Source organism: Penicillium coprophilum (assembly GCF_028826855.1).
Source record: "Penicillium coprophilum strain IBT 35676 chromosome Unknown utg000005l_segment0_segment0, whole genome shotgun sequence".
In the NCBI taxonomy this organism is placed as follows: Eukaryota; Fungi; Ascomycota; class Eurotiomycetes; order Eurotiales; family Aspergillaceae; genus Penicillium; species Penicillium coprophilum.
The window spans coordinates 789,738-806,089 of NW_026622724.1; the positions used below are offsets into that span (position 1 = coordinate 789,738).

General features: G+C 48.5%; 9 protein-coding genes across 9 annotated transcripts; 6 read left to right on the plus strand and 3 right to left on the minus strand.

The window, feature by feature from the left end:
• Positions 1-233: 233 nt before the first annotated feature.
• On the plus strand, positions 234-1,713 carry N7500_007880 (uncharacterized protein; the record flags this gene model as incomplete). Its single annotated transcript, XM_056679024.1, has 3 exons — positions 234-376; positions 441-1,369; positions 1,451-1,713. 3 exons carry the CDS (start codon positions 234-236, stop codon positions 1,711-1,713), a joined length of 1,335 nt encoding a protein of 444 aa, XP_056529396.1.
• Positions 1,714-2,488: 775 nt separating this feature from the next.
• N7500_007881 (uncharacterized protein) lies at positions 2,489-3,721 on the plus strand (the record flags this gene model as incomplete). Its single annotated transcript, XM_056679025.1, has 4 exons — positions 2,489-2,700; positions 2,756-3,039; positions 3,101-3,178; positions 3,234-3,721. The coding sequence occupies 4 exons, from the start codon at positions 2,489-2,491 to the stop codon at positions 3,719-3,721; spliced, it is 1,062 nt and encodes a 353-aa protein (XP_056529397.1).
• A 185-nt stretch (positions 3,722-3,906) lies between these two features.
• On the plus strand, positions 3,907-4,954 carry N7500_007882 (uncharacterized protein; the record flags this gene model as incomplete). Its single annotated transcript, XM_056679026.1, has 2 exons — positions 3,907-4,062; positions 4,139-4,954. The coding sequence occupies 2 exons, from the start codon at positions 3,907-3,909 to the stop codon at positions 4,952-4,954; spliced, it is 972 nt and encodes a 323-aa protein (XP_056529398.1).
• Positions 4,955-5,674: 720 nt separating this feature from the next.
• gpaA (guanine nucleotide-binding protein subunit alpha gpaA) lies at positions 5,675-6,921 on the minus strand (the record flags this gene model as incomplete). The annotated part of the gene is made up of 4 exons (XM_056679027.1): positions 6,783-6,921; positions 6,382-6,724; positions 5,768-6,324; positions 5,675-5,718 (listed from the first exon to the last, which is right to left on the minus strand). The coding sequence occupies exons 1-4, from the start codon at positions 6,898-6,900 to the stop codon at positions 5,675-5,677; spliced, it is 1,062 nt and encodes a 353-aa protein (XP_056529399.1). The 5' UTR covers positions 6,901-6,921.
• Positions 6,922-8,885: 1,964 nt separating this feature from the next.
• Positions 8,886-9,829, plus strand: N7500_007884 (Smr domain-containing protein; the record flags this gene model as incomplete). Its single annotated transcript, XM_056679028.1, has 4 exons — positions 8,886-8,919; positions 8,972-9,072; positions 9,157-9,407; positions 9,493-9,829. The coding sequence occupies 4 exons, from the start codon at positions 8,886-8,888 to the stop codon at positions 9,827-9,829; spliced, it is 723 nt and encodes a 240-aa protein (XP_056529400.1).
• Positions 9,830-10,254: 425 nt separating this feature from the next.
• On the minus strand, positions 10,255-11,443 carry N7500_007885 (FPP/GGPP synthase family protein; the record flags this gene model as incomplete). Its single annotated transcript, XM_056679029.1, has 2 exons — positions 10,255-11,005; positions 11,082-11,443. 2 exons carry the CDS (start codon positions 11,441-11,443, stop codon positions 10,255-10,257), a joined length of 1,113 nt encoding a protein of 370 aa, XP_056529401.1.
• Positions 11,444-12,245: 802 nt separating this feature from the next.
• Positions 12,246-13,157, plus strand: N7500_007886 (cell division control protein 14; the record flags this gene model as incomplete). The annotated part of the gene is made up of 2 exons (XM_056679030.1): positions 12,246-12,489; positions 12,541-13,157. The coding sequence occupies 2 exons, from the start codon at positions 12,246-12,248 to the stop codon at positions 13,155-13,157; spliced, it is 861 nt and encodes a 286-aa protein (XP_056529402.1).
• Positions 13,158-13,842: 685 nt separating this feature from the next.
• N7500_007887 (class I SAM-dependent DNA methyltransferase) lies at positions 13,843-14,818 on the plus strand (the record flags this gene model as incomplete). Its single annotated transcript, XM_056679031.1, has 2 exons — positions 13,843-13,941; positions 14,051-14,818. 2 exons carry the CDS (start codon positions 13,843-13,845, stop codon positions 14,816-14,818), a joined length of 867 nt encoding a protein of 288 aa, XP_056529403.1.
• An 84-nt stretch (positions 14,819-14,902) lies between these two features.
• On the minus strand, positions 14,903-16,025 carry N7500_007888 (putative mitochondrial outer membrane protein (Sam35); the record flags this gene model as incomplete). The annotated part of the gene is made up of 3 exons (XM_056679032.1): positions 14,903-15,298; positions 15,364-15,603; positions 15,690-16,025. The coding sequence occupies 3 exons, from the start codon at positions 16,023-16,025 to the stop codon at positions 14,903-14,905; spliced, it is 972 nt and encodes a 323-aa protein (XP_056529404.1).
• Positions 16,026-16,352: the final 327 nt, after the last annotated feature.

Consider the following 16,352-nt stretch of genomic DNA (forward strand, 5'->3'; position numbering starts at 1 on the left):
TAGTTTACCGCTTGATAATTTGGCAAAAAACAGCGGTAGTGATAGCCTCACATATCAAAGGAGTCATCGTAATAATACCGTTATGATTCGTTGAACCAGGTAGAATATTGCGAATCCTCTTCAACGTTTCGGATCTCAGTGGCTGTCTATTACCCCTGCAGATTAATCGTGGGAGGCCAGAGAAGCCACAAAATTCGGTCACGCAGACTGAAGCCATTAAGGGAGACTGCGAGATGGCGGGGCCATCATCTTGTCTTCAAGCGATTCTCTTTATTGTCTGCTGGGGGCTAGCCCATGCCTCGAACAACAACACATCGCCATGTAGCGATACAACAGACCCGCAGCCAATCGCGATAAACCTATCTCTTGATACAGTGTGAGAGGTCTTCCAGTCACATCATCTTTCTAGTGATTGATCCACTAATCCAATAAGAATCCAGGACCGCTGCCTGTGTCCCTTCTATTGACCAGTGGATTCCCTTGGCAGGTGTTTATTCCGGTGGTTCTTCCGCATGTCTTCCAAATTATTCCAAAGTCACGAGTCTGCTGCGCTGGAACTATTATCAAGAACGCCGTCCCAAACCTCAACGTCACTCTAGCCTCTTCAGCAATGTGTATAGTCTACGAGATGCTTTATTTGGTTCAAAATGCCCTATTGCGGATGAGGAACTCTCTTCAGATCAGATAAAGTTCGGATTTCTGGAAGCTTTTGAAGTAATCAAACATCTCTCATGGACGAATGAGCGCACTAACATTACGTCCGCGCTCATCCTGTTCCCCCCATTTTTCAGCCCTGAGGTCCGAGAGCTTGTCATTGAAGCGTCTCAGGAGGCTGGGATCATGCCCACTTTCCCACCAATAAGCCCTCACACACTATTGGCGACACTTGAACCAAACATACTGGACGATGAAATCACAGCAGTCAACTTGGCTGCTAAATCTCATAAGCTTCTTATCATCGATTATGGCGCATGGCAGTTCGACATTCGAACACGTGACACGCGGTGTAAACTGAGGTTTCCACTCGAATCAATGGGCTGCATGAACCTCAACCACAGACTTACGAAAAGGGTTATTTCGACCAACATGGACATCCAACAACAGTTGGATCAGGGTGGTTCAGACAATACTCTGTCTTCCGCGATCTGGCAATCACGGCTTTTGATGAAGGCGGAACGCGATGTTGAGTCGTGGGACGAAGAAGCATCTGAAGGGGAATTGCCCCATAAATGGCCTCTTAAACTGGATGATTGGTGGATTGGTCAGAAGAAGGAGGCATTCCTCTACTGGGAAGATATCGAGACTACTGAAGCTGAATATATCAGCGTGCTAGCGGAGGGACTGAATAACCTTCTAACCTGCATACAAGGTGAGATAAACCCCGAATCTATTTTTTTGTCTCTTGTATATTCCGCGACTTGAGTCAACTAATCTAGTCTTTCAATCACAGATGAAGCAGCTGAGACCGAACACGAATCTAAAGATTTCGATCAAATCATTATTCTGGGTAATGCTTGTGATCGATCAGTTATCGCACGTGTTGTGAGACAGAGTGTCGGTGAGCATGCTAGGATTATCGGAGCTAACTCGGAGGCGGACGTTTTTCTAGAAGCACTAGCTGGTGCTCGATTTGCCTTCACATTTCATGAAGCTAAACACAATATACAAGCATACCGGAAGTCTCGACTGCCGGGTGGTCACGAGGAACTTTAGTCTGTGATGCCGACTACACTGAGCACGCAGAATTAGGCGAAATAAACGAAATCTGTATTTAATAACACTGCAAATTTATCTTGTCTGTTAGATATACCGAGAAGAAAGAACGCTCACATATGTAAGCCCTCTCTGTGTCATCGTAATTTAGGTGTTTTGACTTATACTATTTTAAATAACGTAGAGGCCCGGTATATTTCAATCTAAACGAACCAAATCAGGCATTGGACTTTCTGGTTACTAAAATACTGCCAGGCAATATTATCATAGGAGGGTTATGCCCTGAGTGGCATACTTAGTCGCCCGTACAATCAATCAAAGTTCGATCAACTTGTTACTTGATTACCCGGCATTTCTCAGCCTAAGACGTCTAAGCTCTAGTGATGGGGGTTATTAGTACTTGAAGCCATGTAGTTTCGACACAGATTCACGAAACCCCCAGATCGGTCGTGATCACCTCATATACGATCTCGGTAAACCTAGAATCTATCAAGCTATCCCGTAGTTTAACTCGTACAATGCGAATAGCGACAGACCTAGAATATTACGTAGAGATTATTCAAAGACAAGTTGGATCGTAAAACGTACCATGTACAGCATATGAGGTCATCAAAGATTCGGATCCCAGTCGACACAGCCACGGCTCACACAGCCTCCAACAAGGGGTAAATGCTCGGCGTCCTCCAAAGCTCCAACCTTCTCTTCATGTTCTTTCACACTCCGTGTGGGTATCGACTTGTGATCCGCACATATGAAAACTCGTGGATATTCCCAAATGTATCTCATCCGTCCAGCTTCAAATGCCGCAAGGAATCCTTTGATTCGAAGCATCTCATCACTTTGTGCGGGGAACATCCTCCAAGGTGCCTATTGGGACTACCGCATCCTCAACCTCGTTGAAGGAGATAACACGCACATCTCCACTGTCTTCAAGGCCGAGGTGATTCCACATGAGCACCCTCGTAGCGCCCCGAAAGCCCCTCAATGGTTCGTCTTATTACATAGACAATATCTAGACTACAAGGTTAACCTTTCCACGTAGGGCTTTTATCAAAGGAGCTTTACCTGACGATGCAATTGCCGTAAAAAATCTCAACCGTGAACTTCATGCTTATAGCCTTCCCGGTGTTGCTTCCTCTCAGTGCTTCCGAAAACTATATGATGTGATTGATGATAGCACAATCGCCTTAGAATGGCTAGATACCACTCTGGCGGAGGTGAAATACCAGCCTAATGACATAGGCACTCATTCGCTTATCGTTTCTGTTCTAAGAGCAGCGCTAAATAGCTGTGCTGTGCTGGCAGGGTCTAGATATGTGAACACCGGTAAATTTTCTATCCTTGACCTTGAAGTCTTGAAAGAGTTAGCATCTACTAACTACTCTAGACTATAAACCCGCTAATATTCTTCTTTCTGGCGTTGAATCTGACTGTATTACTGCCAAGGTGGGAGATTTAGGACTGGGTAAACAAAATATCGATAGCCCAGATATATCTTCACTAATATTCCACACCTATAGTAGTCCCTGTTGGCGAGCTGATCAACGCTCAGCCATATGCCATGCGAGCACCTGAGGTTTTTCTTGGTCAACCGTGTGCAGAGCCATCGCAGGTCTGGGCAGTTGCCGCGATGTTGCTGTGCTGGATTAAACCTGGTGTCTTAGGAATTTGGGGTAGCACTCATTTTCTTCTGAACGTGCCTTGGTCCATGGCCAAAGTCAAGCGGCTCTTCCCTGACTGGAAGATCCCGACTCCTGACGAGGTCGATGGCGATTTTCTCAAGGTCTCAGTAAGCATTGCCAAAAGTCTTGGTGAAAATATGCCCGAGCTACAGGCTCTCTTACCTTTTGACCAGGAGACACAAAATATCGAGATGCCAAACCAGCTGAGAGATCTTCTTCGTTTTATGTTGATACCCAATCCGGCCGAAAGACCTTCCGCCTCATCTGTACTAGCATCGAAGGAACTACGAGGTCTTGAGAATCTCACAAGCGAATATGTTCATTAAGATGGAGGCTCATGTTGCTATAGATGTATATAGATGTAGTGTATGGAGTCGATGCACTTAACCTCAGATCCACCCGGTTGTTCCCCACCCAAATCCGGCCCTGATGCTGAGTCATCTCCAAAGCGCCTACATCGACGCCACATCTCCAACTTGCGACCGCACTTCCTAGACTCCAAGTCGCAGCCATGACCGTAACCGCATTCCCCTCTGAAGGCTCTCCAGATCTCGCTCTTCTCAACGTCGCCCGCCTGTTCACCAGACTCGAACATAATATCCTCTCTCCGGGAACAGACCGGCGCTTAATTCAACAATCAGAATACCAGCGTATACGCGTGAACAAGGTAAGCATTTCCTCCATTGTTCCAAAGCTTTCTTTCAAGACAAACTCATCAGAACCACAATCTGACCAATGCTCAGAACGTCGAATATGCCAGCTCACTCCTCACCAAACTTGAGCGCTCCCTCCCACAAATAAAGACCCTTGACCGCAAACATGAAGCTCAAGCCGAGATTGCGCGCGACAGAGAGCTCCTAAAGCGTATACGAACCATTCTCGACGAAGAAGAGGCCAAGGCCGAAGCGAAACAAGATGAAGAAGACGAGACTGACGACGATGACGAGTGGAAGGAGCTATTCTCCAAGCCCGTCGTCGAGAAAGCTATCGCGACGGTATCCCAACCCGAAGATCAACAGGCAAAAGCTCCGCCAGACCTGCAACGAGAAGTAAAGGGAACAAGCGAAGCGCAGCAAACCACGAATCCTCCCGCAGTGGCATCAACAACAACTCAAACACCAACCGCATCATCAACAAGCCAACCAACACCAACCCTCCGCAACCGCCACAAAACCCCCGCACCGGCCTACACTGAAAAAGCAGTGGCGACGGGAAGCAATACCACCAAACTCGCTGAAACCGAAACCGAACTGAGTACCCACAGAATGGAACAAGAAGATCTAACCAGCTCTCTCCTAACGCTTGCTTCGCAATTGAAATCCTCATCGCAAAGCTTCCAGTCGACGCTGGAGGGCGAGAAGTCTGCTTTGGACCGTGCGGTGTCGGGTATCGACCGCACGAGCACGACGATGGAGGCTGCGGGGAAGAGGATGGGGATGTTGCGCAAGATGACAGAGGGGAAGGGATTGTGGGGGCGGATGATGTTGTATGCGTGGATATTCGGACTATGGGTTGTTGCTATTCTCATTGTCTATGTTGGACCGAAGTTGAGGTTTTGAGGGTCATTACCGATGTCTTGAGACTTTTTCTGTCTATGGTGGTTTGATCATATCATTATGCGTCGATACCCTTGTTCCACTCTGCATAGATTAGATGTTCATACCTACCTACATATTCACAGCGCGATTGTCGATATCTACAACTTGGGAGTATACGAATATATACGTATCGGAGGGTGTATAGAAACAGTGTGGAATTAAGAGTCAGAACCTGAAGAGTCAATGAACTCTGAAATAACCCAACGACCGGCCTGGCATGACACATAAGAACGAAACATTCAAATCCGCGGATCCTGCCATTTCCCCGTGCCCAATGCCCAGATGGACGCTCTTGGCTTCCAACGGACGCAAGACCAAGGAAAATGATGGGGGGAAGATATGGTTACATACATAAACAAGAAATGGGGAGAGAGATGATAGGATATCCAGCATTCAAATCAGATGGGTTGAAAAAAAAAAAAGAGAAAGGAAATAGGAAAGAGAAAAAAAGGAAGGGAGACAATCCTTGTTTTCTGTCGTGGATATCAGAAGTGACAAGAGAAAACACAAAAACTGGCTAGAGATCGTGTCAAAGGGGGAAATTAGAACGGAGAATAAGAAAAGGAAACGCAAAAGAGAATCAACGCCGGGATCTTGAAACGAGGCTTTTTTGATCAGATCCGATCAGCCCCGGTTAATAAAAACATGCGATCTAGGTTCGATACACTTCCGATAGGTTCATTAGATCAAACCGCAGAGACGAAGGTTCTCTTGGATGATGATATCTGTGAAATGTTAGTCGTATGTTGTGCAATAAGGTCGGGCTGAGCTTACCGTTCACTGCTGCCATGACGAAACGAATCTGACTAGTGTCAGTAGCGCAGGTGAAGTGAGTGTAGATCTGTTTTTGCTCGGCCTGGTTCAGGGAAACGAAACGGTTGAGGATGTAGTCGCAAGCCGCGGCGTAGTCGGCACCGCCTTCGTAATCGGGGAAGTAGTTCTTCATGGGGCTAACGGGAAGCTTCTCCTTGAAACGATCGATCTTGTTGAGGAAGAGAATGATGGAGGTCTTGACGAACCACCGGGAATTGCAGATGGAGTCGAACAGGGTCAGGGCTTCTTGCATACGGTTGACGGTCTCATCTTCGAAGAGAAGCTGGTCGTACTCGGAGATGGCGACGAGGAACAGAATGGTGGTGACGTTCTCGAAGCAGTGAATCCACTTCTTACGCTCGGATCGCTGACCACCAACGTCGAACATGCGGTATGTGAGGTCACCAATGATGAATGTGGTCTCGGTGATACCGGTGGTCTTGACACGAGAACGGAGGACGTCCTGGTCGGTGGGGAGGTAGTCGGGCTGAGCAATGCGCTCAATGGAATCGAAGTAGCTAAGAAGGAACGAGTTAGCTATGTCGTAATGCGACAGGCGAGCAGTCACTACTCACTATTTGGCAGAGTCGTTCAGTTGGTATTCGCGTGAGCGCTTGAAGCACTCCTGAACACCAGTGTCGCGCCAAAGCTGACCAATGGCGTTTCCAACCTCCGGGGGAATGCTGTCGCCCTCGATTTGAGCGGGCTGCATGAAGATGGTTTGCACGTGGTACTCGTGGCGTGCATCCTCAAGAGGCAGCTCAAGGGATTCCATGGCCTCGAGAATGACCCGCATCGACTGGACAGTGTTGCTGTAAATGATTTCCTTGAATGATTCACGCTCGTCGCGGGAGTATCCACCCTCGTGGATCAGCTTCATCTGCTTCAGAATCGTGGACTTGCCCGACTCTCCGGCTCCTGTATCCCAAGTCAGCCATCTGCCCGTCTTCCCATCAGGGGGGTCAATGAACCATACCGAGGAGCAGCATCTTGATCTCGTTTCTTTGCATCATTTTGTCGCGCTTGAGCTGGTTCTCAATCTCCTCGTTCCGCGCCTTCCCCTCCTTATCCTCGGTGCTCATTCCGCAACCCATTTTGACGGTATGAAGTCGCAATCAACGGGGTGAAAGTGGATGAGAAAGGGTTCGTGTAGGGAGTCTGTTACAGGGGCTGTCCAAGTCGGATCTGTCAGCAAGCTGGAATAATTTCATCCGAGGGAAATATCGCATTGATCTCGAGGGGGTTGCATAGGTGGTACAAGCACCGCCGAGCAGAGGCAGACGGCGTTTCAGAGTTGGTGTAAGCATCTCGACGCAAGGAGTCGGAACCGAATTTACCATAGCAAGCTCGACAAGATATCAAAGGAGAAATCAGAGGGTACCCACCTGAACGTGCTTTTGCAATCAAATGAAGGAGCGGCAAAAGGGTATAAATGAAAGAAAGCGAAAAGAAAGGAAGCAGAAGAATTCGAATCGAATCCAATCTGGAGAAGAGAGAGAATAAAAAGTTCCCAAAGGTAAGGGGCAAGAGGGGGGAAATTGGGAAAGTTTCAGAGAAAGGGGATACACTGGAATTACCAAAAAGACAATGGGGAATTAGGGGGGGAATGTACTGCCTGGGTACTCCGTCGGTATTGGATTACACAGATTACCCAATACCCGGCAGTCAGCTGATTGGGCGGTGTGGGGACTCGGACTAGTCCATTCAGCCCCTTTTGCTTTTTTGGTATTACGGAGAGTATTCTACATTTGCACAGATATCATATGTGCAGATCTGTGGTAGATTCTGATACGGCGTATGGAGTACTCCGTACTCACAATCTATTCCACCTACAGAATGGAACATGCTTCTTCTGCATGTAAACATATGGAATCCTGGAGGCGTGCAGATCGTGTGGAGAGCAAAACCAGCATATCAACCTACAAAGCGAATCATAGTGGAAGATGCGATTGCTGGAAATGTGACCACTTTAAACAGGTAATTGGGTTCTTCAATGGGTCTAGGGAACCCCTGACATGTGAGTACAACTTACAACATATACGGAGTACAATCTATGCATATCGTACTACATACTCTCTATTCCATACTCCACATGGTCATTCCATACCTAGGTATAGTCTGACGTCTGACCTCATCTCAACAGAATCTCGTCTCGGATAATTTTAGTCTGAGGGAAACAAAGCAAACAAAGCAAAAGGCCAGTGCTCTTACCCAATCAGACTAGTCTACGCCTCATCTCATGCATTCCATGTCTAGTTCTTTGAGATTTCGTTGGAACTTCTTTGAGGTATATTGTACGATAATACGGAGACCCCGACAGGTATCCGACAAGTCTGCACATCCGTGGATCCTCCGTTTTATCTTCAGTGGATCCCACCATCCACCTAAGCGACGATGTGAAAATGGCGAGACACCGACTGTCACACCTTTAATGTTGGTCGATCCGTTCTTATTTTTCTTACGAGTAGATTCAATCTCTGTCATTGCAAAGGAGATCAGTCAGCAGGTAAACCGGAAAAGTCCAAATCGGCTAAAAAAAGAACGGGTGAAAGGGGAATTTCCTCTTTTCCATTGCCTACCATGGTTCCTGAAGTTTTACACTAAAAGACCCACAGGCTAGTGCTTCTAGCCGTTTTCTGCCGCCAATTTGCCGCTTCTTTTGTTTGAGGAATTGATATTGGACTCCACTTATTTCCTCGTGGCAATGGAGACTATTGAAGTTCGCGTCTAGAGAACTTTCCCTGGCCCTGATTACTAAACTCAAATACCAGGGTATTACACCCTCTAGGTATAAATTACCTACGCAGATCATTCCCTGGGGTCCATCGTCCACATCCACTCGTGGCTTTATAGCTAAAATGTATACATCATTTGATACACATTTATACTACTCATTAGTCTGTACGGAGTACATTTCTGTTTCTACCACAATGTGAATTCCAATGGGGCCAGAATCTTGGATCGATCGGAAAAAGTACCAAGGTTAGAAAAACCCAAAATCGATCGATCTGATTTTTCGGGTATTCCCCACCTCAAGAAGGTACCCTTCTCTTCCCCCCGGCTTCTGATCATCACAAACATGTCGCACGAAATGTCCCACATGGGCCCTCGGGGTATGTAAATACGTCAATCGCTCTATATAATTGCAATCGCTAACAATATCAGCCTTCAACCACGACAACAGTAGCGACGCCGAGGCGGAGTACGATCGACTTCGCGACCTCGCGCGCCAGGAAGCCTCCAAGCGTGGACAATGTTTCAGCCGGGTATGCGACCACCCACTTCAATTGCTCGATTACCACCCTTGCAATCGCATTTCTAGATAGCATCGGCTCTAACAATCCTACCAGTCAAAGGAAGCCTACTCGAACGGCGATGGCGCCGGCGCCAAGCAACTCTCCGAGGAAGGAAAAGCCCACGGCCGCAAGATGGAGGAATATAACAGACAAGCGTCTGAGTTTATCTTCCGCGAGAACAATGCAAGCGGGCGCGTTGAGGCCGACACTATCGATCTGCACGGACAATTCGTCGAGGAGGCGGAGGAGATCCTGGAAGAGCGGATCAAATACGCCAAGTCGCATGGACAAACCCATCTTCATGTGTAAGTCGCCAGCAGAATCAACACCAAAGGAAACGAGAATCATGTGCGCTGGAATTGACGCGTCTAATACCGCTTCGCGACATAGGATTGTCGGCAAGGGAAACCACTCCGCGAACCATATTCAGAAGATCAAGCCACGCGTCGAGCAGGTGTGTCGTGAATTGGGGCTCCAATATACCACTGAGGATAATGCTGGTCGCATTTATGTGAACCTTACTGGTGGTGAGGCTGTTATGCCTCCATACAACGGTCACCAGGGCTCGTCTGGATACCCCGGTCACCAGCAGGGATACCAGCAGGGACACCAACAAGGCCACCAGCAGCAAGGACAGCAACAGCCGGACGAGCTCGAGGAGCTTGCCAAGAAGGTGTTGCCCAAGGTTCTGCGCAAGCTCGAGAAGGCTTGCTGTGTGGTTATGTGAGCTTATATTTCTGGTGTTCGGTACATATACATAGATTTATTGCGTTTGTGGATGTTTGATGTTTTTGACTTGTTGCACTTTTGGTTTCTCGTTTTTGGATCATCTACCATCTACAATTGTAAGTAGAGCTCACGTCTGGGTTCAACCTCGACATGACTCATGATGGCAGGGACGTGATTATACCCTTATCCGAACATCGACGTTGTTCTTAATGAAGCTACCGTTTACTTGCGTGCTGGTGAGTACGTTTCCGACATTTTCCACTCTTGAGATTTTATCAACATAAATCATATCGTCGTAACGCTCGTAGCTATATAGCCAACTTTGTAAAAACAAGATAACTGGAACTGGGTATTGGGTATATCCAACAAAGACTCGACCTCCACAAAATCATATCAAATGGACCAAAAAGAACAAAGAAATAACTAGCGCGCGTTTGGATCGGATAGTGTCGACTCCACAATCTTTTCCACTATAGCACGCACCATCTGCCCATCACCAGCTCCATTGATCTTCGGCGTAGAATCAATCACCTCAATCAACGCCATCGCCTGATCGCGCAGATCCGCAACTACCCGACTGGTATGCGCAAAGCTGCCTGTATTCTTCATATACTGCACCGCATAGCGCTTAACCTCCACATCCTTTGTATTTTGCTTCAAGATATTAATCAGCTGGTGATTCGACGGGTTGGAACGAATGCTATGGATGATCGGGAATGAGAATTTGCCCTCGGTGAGATCCTCGCAGAATCCCTTGTTCTCTGTGTACACCGTATTCGAAAGGTTGAGGTAATCGTCGCAGATCTGGAAAATCAAGCCCATGACATTGACCAAGGCAACACAGTCCTTGCCCGTGGTACTCTCCGCCTGCATGAGTTTTACCGCGAGGCGGAAAAGCCCACCTGTCTTGTTGCCGACCATCTCCAAGTACTCATCTTCCGTCGGACAGGTCAGGGTGTCGCGCCAGAAGAGATCCATGCCCTGGCCCCGGTGCAGGTTCAGCATCTCCTGTACGTAGATGTCGATCGCGGCTGGGTTGTTGAGCTGCTGGACTTCTTGCAGGGCAAGGAAGTACACGTAGTTTGCGGAGTTGATTGTTTGCGCTGTTCCGAAGATGTTGTGTGCGACGGGGATGCCGCGGCGGAGAACGGAGTTGTCTTCGACGTCATCGATTCTAGCGCCGATGCAGTCAGCATGAGTATATGGATCGGAGTGAGAGGGGAGATGTTGGGTGGGGGTTTCAAACTTACAACAGTGATGAGGTATGCAGCATCGTGACGACTTTGGTGATGATCGCCAGGCTTGCCGGCGGGACCTGCAGCCAGGCGTTGAAGGCGTGGATCAGTTGTCGCCGTATATCTTTGCCCGGGTGCTCGTGCACGTAGTCGTATGGGCCCATGAGGATCTTATCATTCTTCGAGGACCATGTGCCATCCTTGTACTTGGTGCCATCCACACTGGATTTGTTGCGTCGATGTACAGTTTTCGTCGGTTCTTCGTCCATTATCGACAGCGTACGTCGGTGTGAGGGGCTCCCGGTGCCATTTGTTGCATTTGCTGAGCTTGTTCGAGGAGGCACGGGGCTTGGTGGTTGGAAAGGTGTTGAGTTCATGATTGTGGATGGGGAGATGGAGGGGTTGAAGGCGGCAGAAAATACGTGGGGAGCTAGAGAGCTCCGGGACTACATAACCTTATGTGAGTCCGGGAGCTACGCGATAGCGTAGATGACTTCGACAGCTGACAACGTATATTCATATATGTACAAGAATACTAATATATATCGTAAAATGGTATCGCAAGATGTATACGGAGCACAATATACTTACACGTGCACATGGCCCTGGTATGTTCAGGTCAGGTGCCCAGGTGGATGCCGAGGCTCATGACTAAGCGAGCGGCTACGCCTGGGCACCTGCAGGACCCTCAGCCCTGGGGACAGGGATGGGATAGGGTTGACAAATGAGATATGTCAATTTTCAATGTTATTGATAAAAGGGAGCATATGATTTGATAGGTCATAAGCAATCCTGTAGGAAGATATGAAATTAACAATTCAAGGGATATAGGAGATAATATATACTGTTCGCTATAGCAACCGAGTAAGGTCAAAACTTGTATTTCCATCAGGGACTAGGGCTCGAGGTACGCTATAGCTATAATTAACATTAAAGTCGAATATGACGCCAGGGTTGATGGAGAAAAAGAGCTAAGAGTTCCCCCGATGTGATGAGTTCCTTGGTTATTGACCAGTTGCCTGGGGCAACGGTGCTTTATTTACCGCCGAACCTTGGAAGGGCCTGACCTCATCCACCTAGACCTTCTCCACTCACTCTTTGACCTTTCATTTAAGGATATGTTCATTTGCTTTTCTTTTTTCGATAGCGGTTGATTTCCATCTCGCATCTGATTTATCAATGGAGGCTCTATTAGCCCATTCGTTCGACTACCTCTCCTCATACGAGCCTAGCAAAATCCGCAAAGGATTACGCCAGGTCGAGGGACTACTGGCACAGATCTGTTTATCCAAACCTAAGCCTGTCTCGGACCGGAGATCACGCTCCCCCGATATCCAGCCCGTGCCAAAGACCTTGTCAAACTTGCGAGATGATCCGGCATTTCGAGAATTTTCCAAATTGCAGGAAAGCTTTCAATGGAACAGTATGTCTTGTGAAATTTCTACCCGACAATTTGGCTAACCATATACTTCAGTTGCTATGCGCCTGGTATCCTGCCTCGAACACCTTCTAGGCCGAGGAAGCAACGGCACAAATGACATGTTGATCGTCTGCACACTGGATCTAATCCAAGGCGCCCTCCTCCTCCATCGCGGCTCGCGCACCCTCTTTGCCCGCGAGATTTACATGAACCTCCTCCTCGACCTACTCGATCCGATCAACTGTCCAGCCGTGCAATCAGCAACCCTACTCACACTCGTCACGGCGCTACTGGACTGCCCATCAAACACACGCACATTCGAGGACCTAGATGGCCTCCTCACTGTCACATCACTCTTCAAGCAGCGCGCCACCTCGCGAGAAGTCAAGCTGAAGCTTGTCGAATTCCTCTACTTCTATTTGATGCCCGAGACCCCCACCCCAGCACCGATGTCTTCCCCGCCAGGTCTGCAGCGCAGCCCGAGCAAACTCTCCTCTGCTCCCTTCTCGCGCAGTGCGCACTCCGCCGCGGCAAATGCTGCGAGTAAAATAAACCGCGATACACGCACGACGGATGAGAAGCAGGCCCTACTGGGGAGGTATCTCAATAATGTGGAAGACCTCGTAGAGGACCTGAAGGAGACGGCTCCGTTCGGAGCGACGGTTTACTAAATGACTTGAATGGCGACGATTGATTCACTCACTGCTTGATGACCAATTATGCGCGATGTCCGCTGCGATTACTTGGTGCTTTCTTTTCTCTTTTCTCTCTCTACACTTTTTCTATCTTCTCTTCTCCTTACTTCCTTTTCTCTTATTTACGAGCGTTTGACTTATGTTCCGTCCGGTACGGCAATTTTGCGATTTCCTGGACTGATGTCTCGCCCTCTTTTGGCCTGTCTTTCCCATTATTTTTTTACACCAATTCTCTAGAACTTTGTCGACCTCCCTACCTAGTGTGCTCTCTCCCCTGGCTTTTTCCTCACGCTTTCCTTGTCTCTTTGATGGTGACATGAATGTGGACGATTCTTCTCTGTGACTAAACTCAACTGTCATATACTCCTGATGATTCTCAATATTCCTTCGTACTCGTAGTTGGTGTAGCCCTAGGCTTTGTAGACTTGGTGTTAGGGCTATCAAGTCTGTCGGTTATTCCCGCTGTCATCTCTCTATTCTTTCCATCTACATAGATAAATATTGATAAATATGAGTCATTCACGTATGAGTCAGTGTAGCACGGACTCTATTTTGTATACTCCAGATGTCCAGAGTGGAGAAAGGTCAACTATTAGCGCGGATCGAGTTCTATATATCCCCGCAAACACCCCCGAAATATACAATCACCTCGATATCCAAAATGGAGACGATTCAACAATTGCTGGCTACAAAGCCTCCCGGAGACTCAAAGCAAACGCAATATGTGGACACGGTAGAAGCATACGATAAATGGACCGAGGTGAGTGCGTATCCAATCGCCAATTTATCTATCATCTATCATCTAGATCCCATCTATGATAGTCTATACACCATGTGTACCTCGTAAACCCCAAACTAACAAAAAGCAGGTCTACGACACAGATGGAAACTTCCTGCAACGTCTCGACACAATCGAAATGCGCTCTCTACTACCCCAATTCATCGACCGAGTAAGCAACCGCTTCCAGCCAAGCCCACCAGAATCAGAGGCCGCAACCCGCCCCACCCTAGTAGATCTAGGCTGCGGCACCGGCCGCAACACAATCCAGCTTCTCTCCGCATTATCCACAGCCAATAAAGCCAGTCAATTCACCGTAATCGGATTGGATGCCTCGCGGGGGATGCTAGACGTAGCGCGGACTGCCACACGCGAGTATGCAAAAAGCACAACGCAGATGGATGTTGAGCTCGGTATCCTTGATCTTCTTCAACCTGTATCAAGAACGAAGCTGCCGCCTTCATTGGATGAAGCGGGTGCTGCGGGTGTGATATCTACGCTGGTGCTTGAACATATTCCGCTGGAGCGGTTTTTTGAGGCTGCGGCGGGAATTATGAGGTCTGGTGGGTATTTGCTTGTGACGAATATGCATGCTGAGATGGGGATGCGCAGTCAGGCGGGGTTTACGGATGGGAGGGGGGTGAAGATTCGGCCTACGAGTTATTGTTATGCTATTTCTGATGTTTTGGATGCGGCTAGGGGGGCTGGGTTTGAGGTTGAGGAGGTTGATGGTGCTGGGGTAGATGGGGTTGTTGTTAGGGGAGTTGATGAGCAGTTGGGGGAGGTTTTGGGAGCGAGGGCGAAGAAATGGGTTGGGGTTAGGGTTTGGTTTGGGGTTTGTTTTGTTAAGAGAGGTTGAGATCGATATGTCAATCAGGAGCGATATTATCTTTTTTGTTCTGGAATGAGTTCAAATCCAACGCCATGATTTGCTGTTATACATTTAGAAAAATTTCAGTAATCTGTCACGGTGTTGTACAAGATTGGGATGTTCTCTGAGCAGTTGTCCTAGCCGGTTCCGTTTCCAGCCTAGGGTATCGTCCAGGATCAGATGCGTATAGGCGAAGACGCTGGCATCGAAAAGGCCCGGGTTTGGTCGGCCGAAGAAGTGGTCGTCCTCGCCGAGCAATGTGGATAGCGCCTCGAATGCGCCACCCGCATCGCCTTCCAGATCAGCGGCGTCGATGTAGCGCGATGTCTTTAAGAGTTCATCGCGGGCAGCCTGCTGGAGTTGATGTCCTAGAGCGGCGCGCACAATCGAGTTTGAGGTTGTGGGATTCACGTAGAGTCGGCGTGCGACGGCGTCAAAGTTCTCACTGTCTAAGTAAAGCATGTATAACTGAACACGGACACGGTCAGCTCCTTCGAGTCCAGGTTTTGTTTCTGATGGGATTATTGGCCTACCCAAGCGCTGCGTATCCGGTTGTCTAATAGCGAGGCATAAACCTCGAATCGCAGGTTCAATTGTTGTTCTTCCTCGCAGTGGACTTGTTCGATAGCCCACTTTTGGAGCTTGTGTGAAGGGATCGGATTCAAGGTGTCTGCCGGCAACGAGGGGCGGAGGAAAGGCAGGGAGCCAGTTGGAGATGCATGGTTGTTGGAGGAGGTGATCTCGAAGTCAATCCCGACGAATTTCAAGTATGCCTAGAGCGAGGCCGATCAGTATGGTTCCGACAGGGACGGCTACACGCGTCCTTGCATGCGACAATGCGCGTATAGATAGTACAAACCTGCCACTTGAGACATTGAGGATTGAATGAGGGTCGGCCATGTCGTGCGCCAGATGCGTCGGCAAACACATACAGCTGGTTAACATTGTCGTGCGGTCGAAGGCGTTGAGGGATCTCGTTGGCGGGATAGGTAGTCAACGGGAACTTGTCGAAGAGGCGCTTCAAAGGAGCGGGGATTGTAAAGAAAGGACTGGCATTGGACTCTTCTGGACTATCGGCTTTAGGTGGCATTGTGGTAGTTTGAAGTCCCAAGTCGTCAAAGTCGCCAAAAGTGTCCCCAAGTGCCGTCATCGAAACAATTCCGACGCGCCAAGCCCGAATAGGAAGGTACTGCATTACCTAATATGCCCAGGTACCGTACCTCCCCGCACCTCTTTTTCCCATTTTCCCCTTGGGAATCGCCTGAACTTGCGATCTATGGACTCGGATCCTATTGACTCGATATCTTAGTGCTGGTTTCATATTTGATGGTGTTGCTGTTGCGATCACATCAGCCCGGTCTCTCCCGCTTCGACGAAGAAACCAAAACCTCCACTTCGCTCCGTCTTGACTCCACCTTTCCGATCTGCCCACTCTCGAACGACGTTTTGACATTACGCGCATACATATGGCTTAGGTTGTCGCCAAATACGAGGCGTCTCACGGACCTAGCGGAAACGGGCG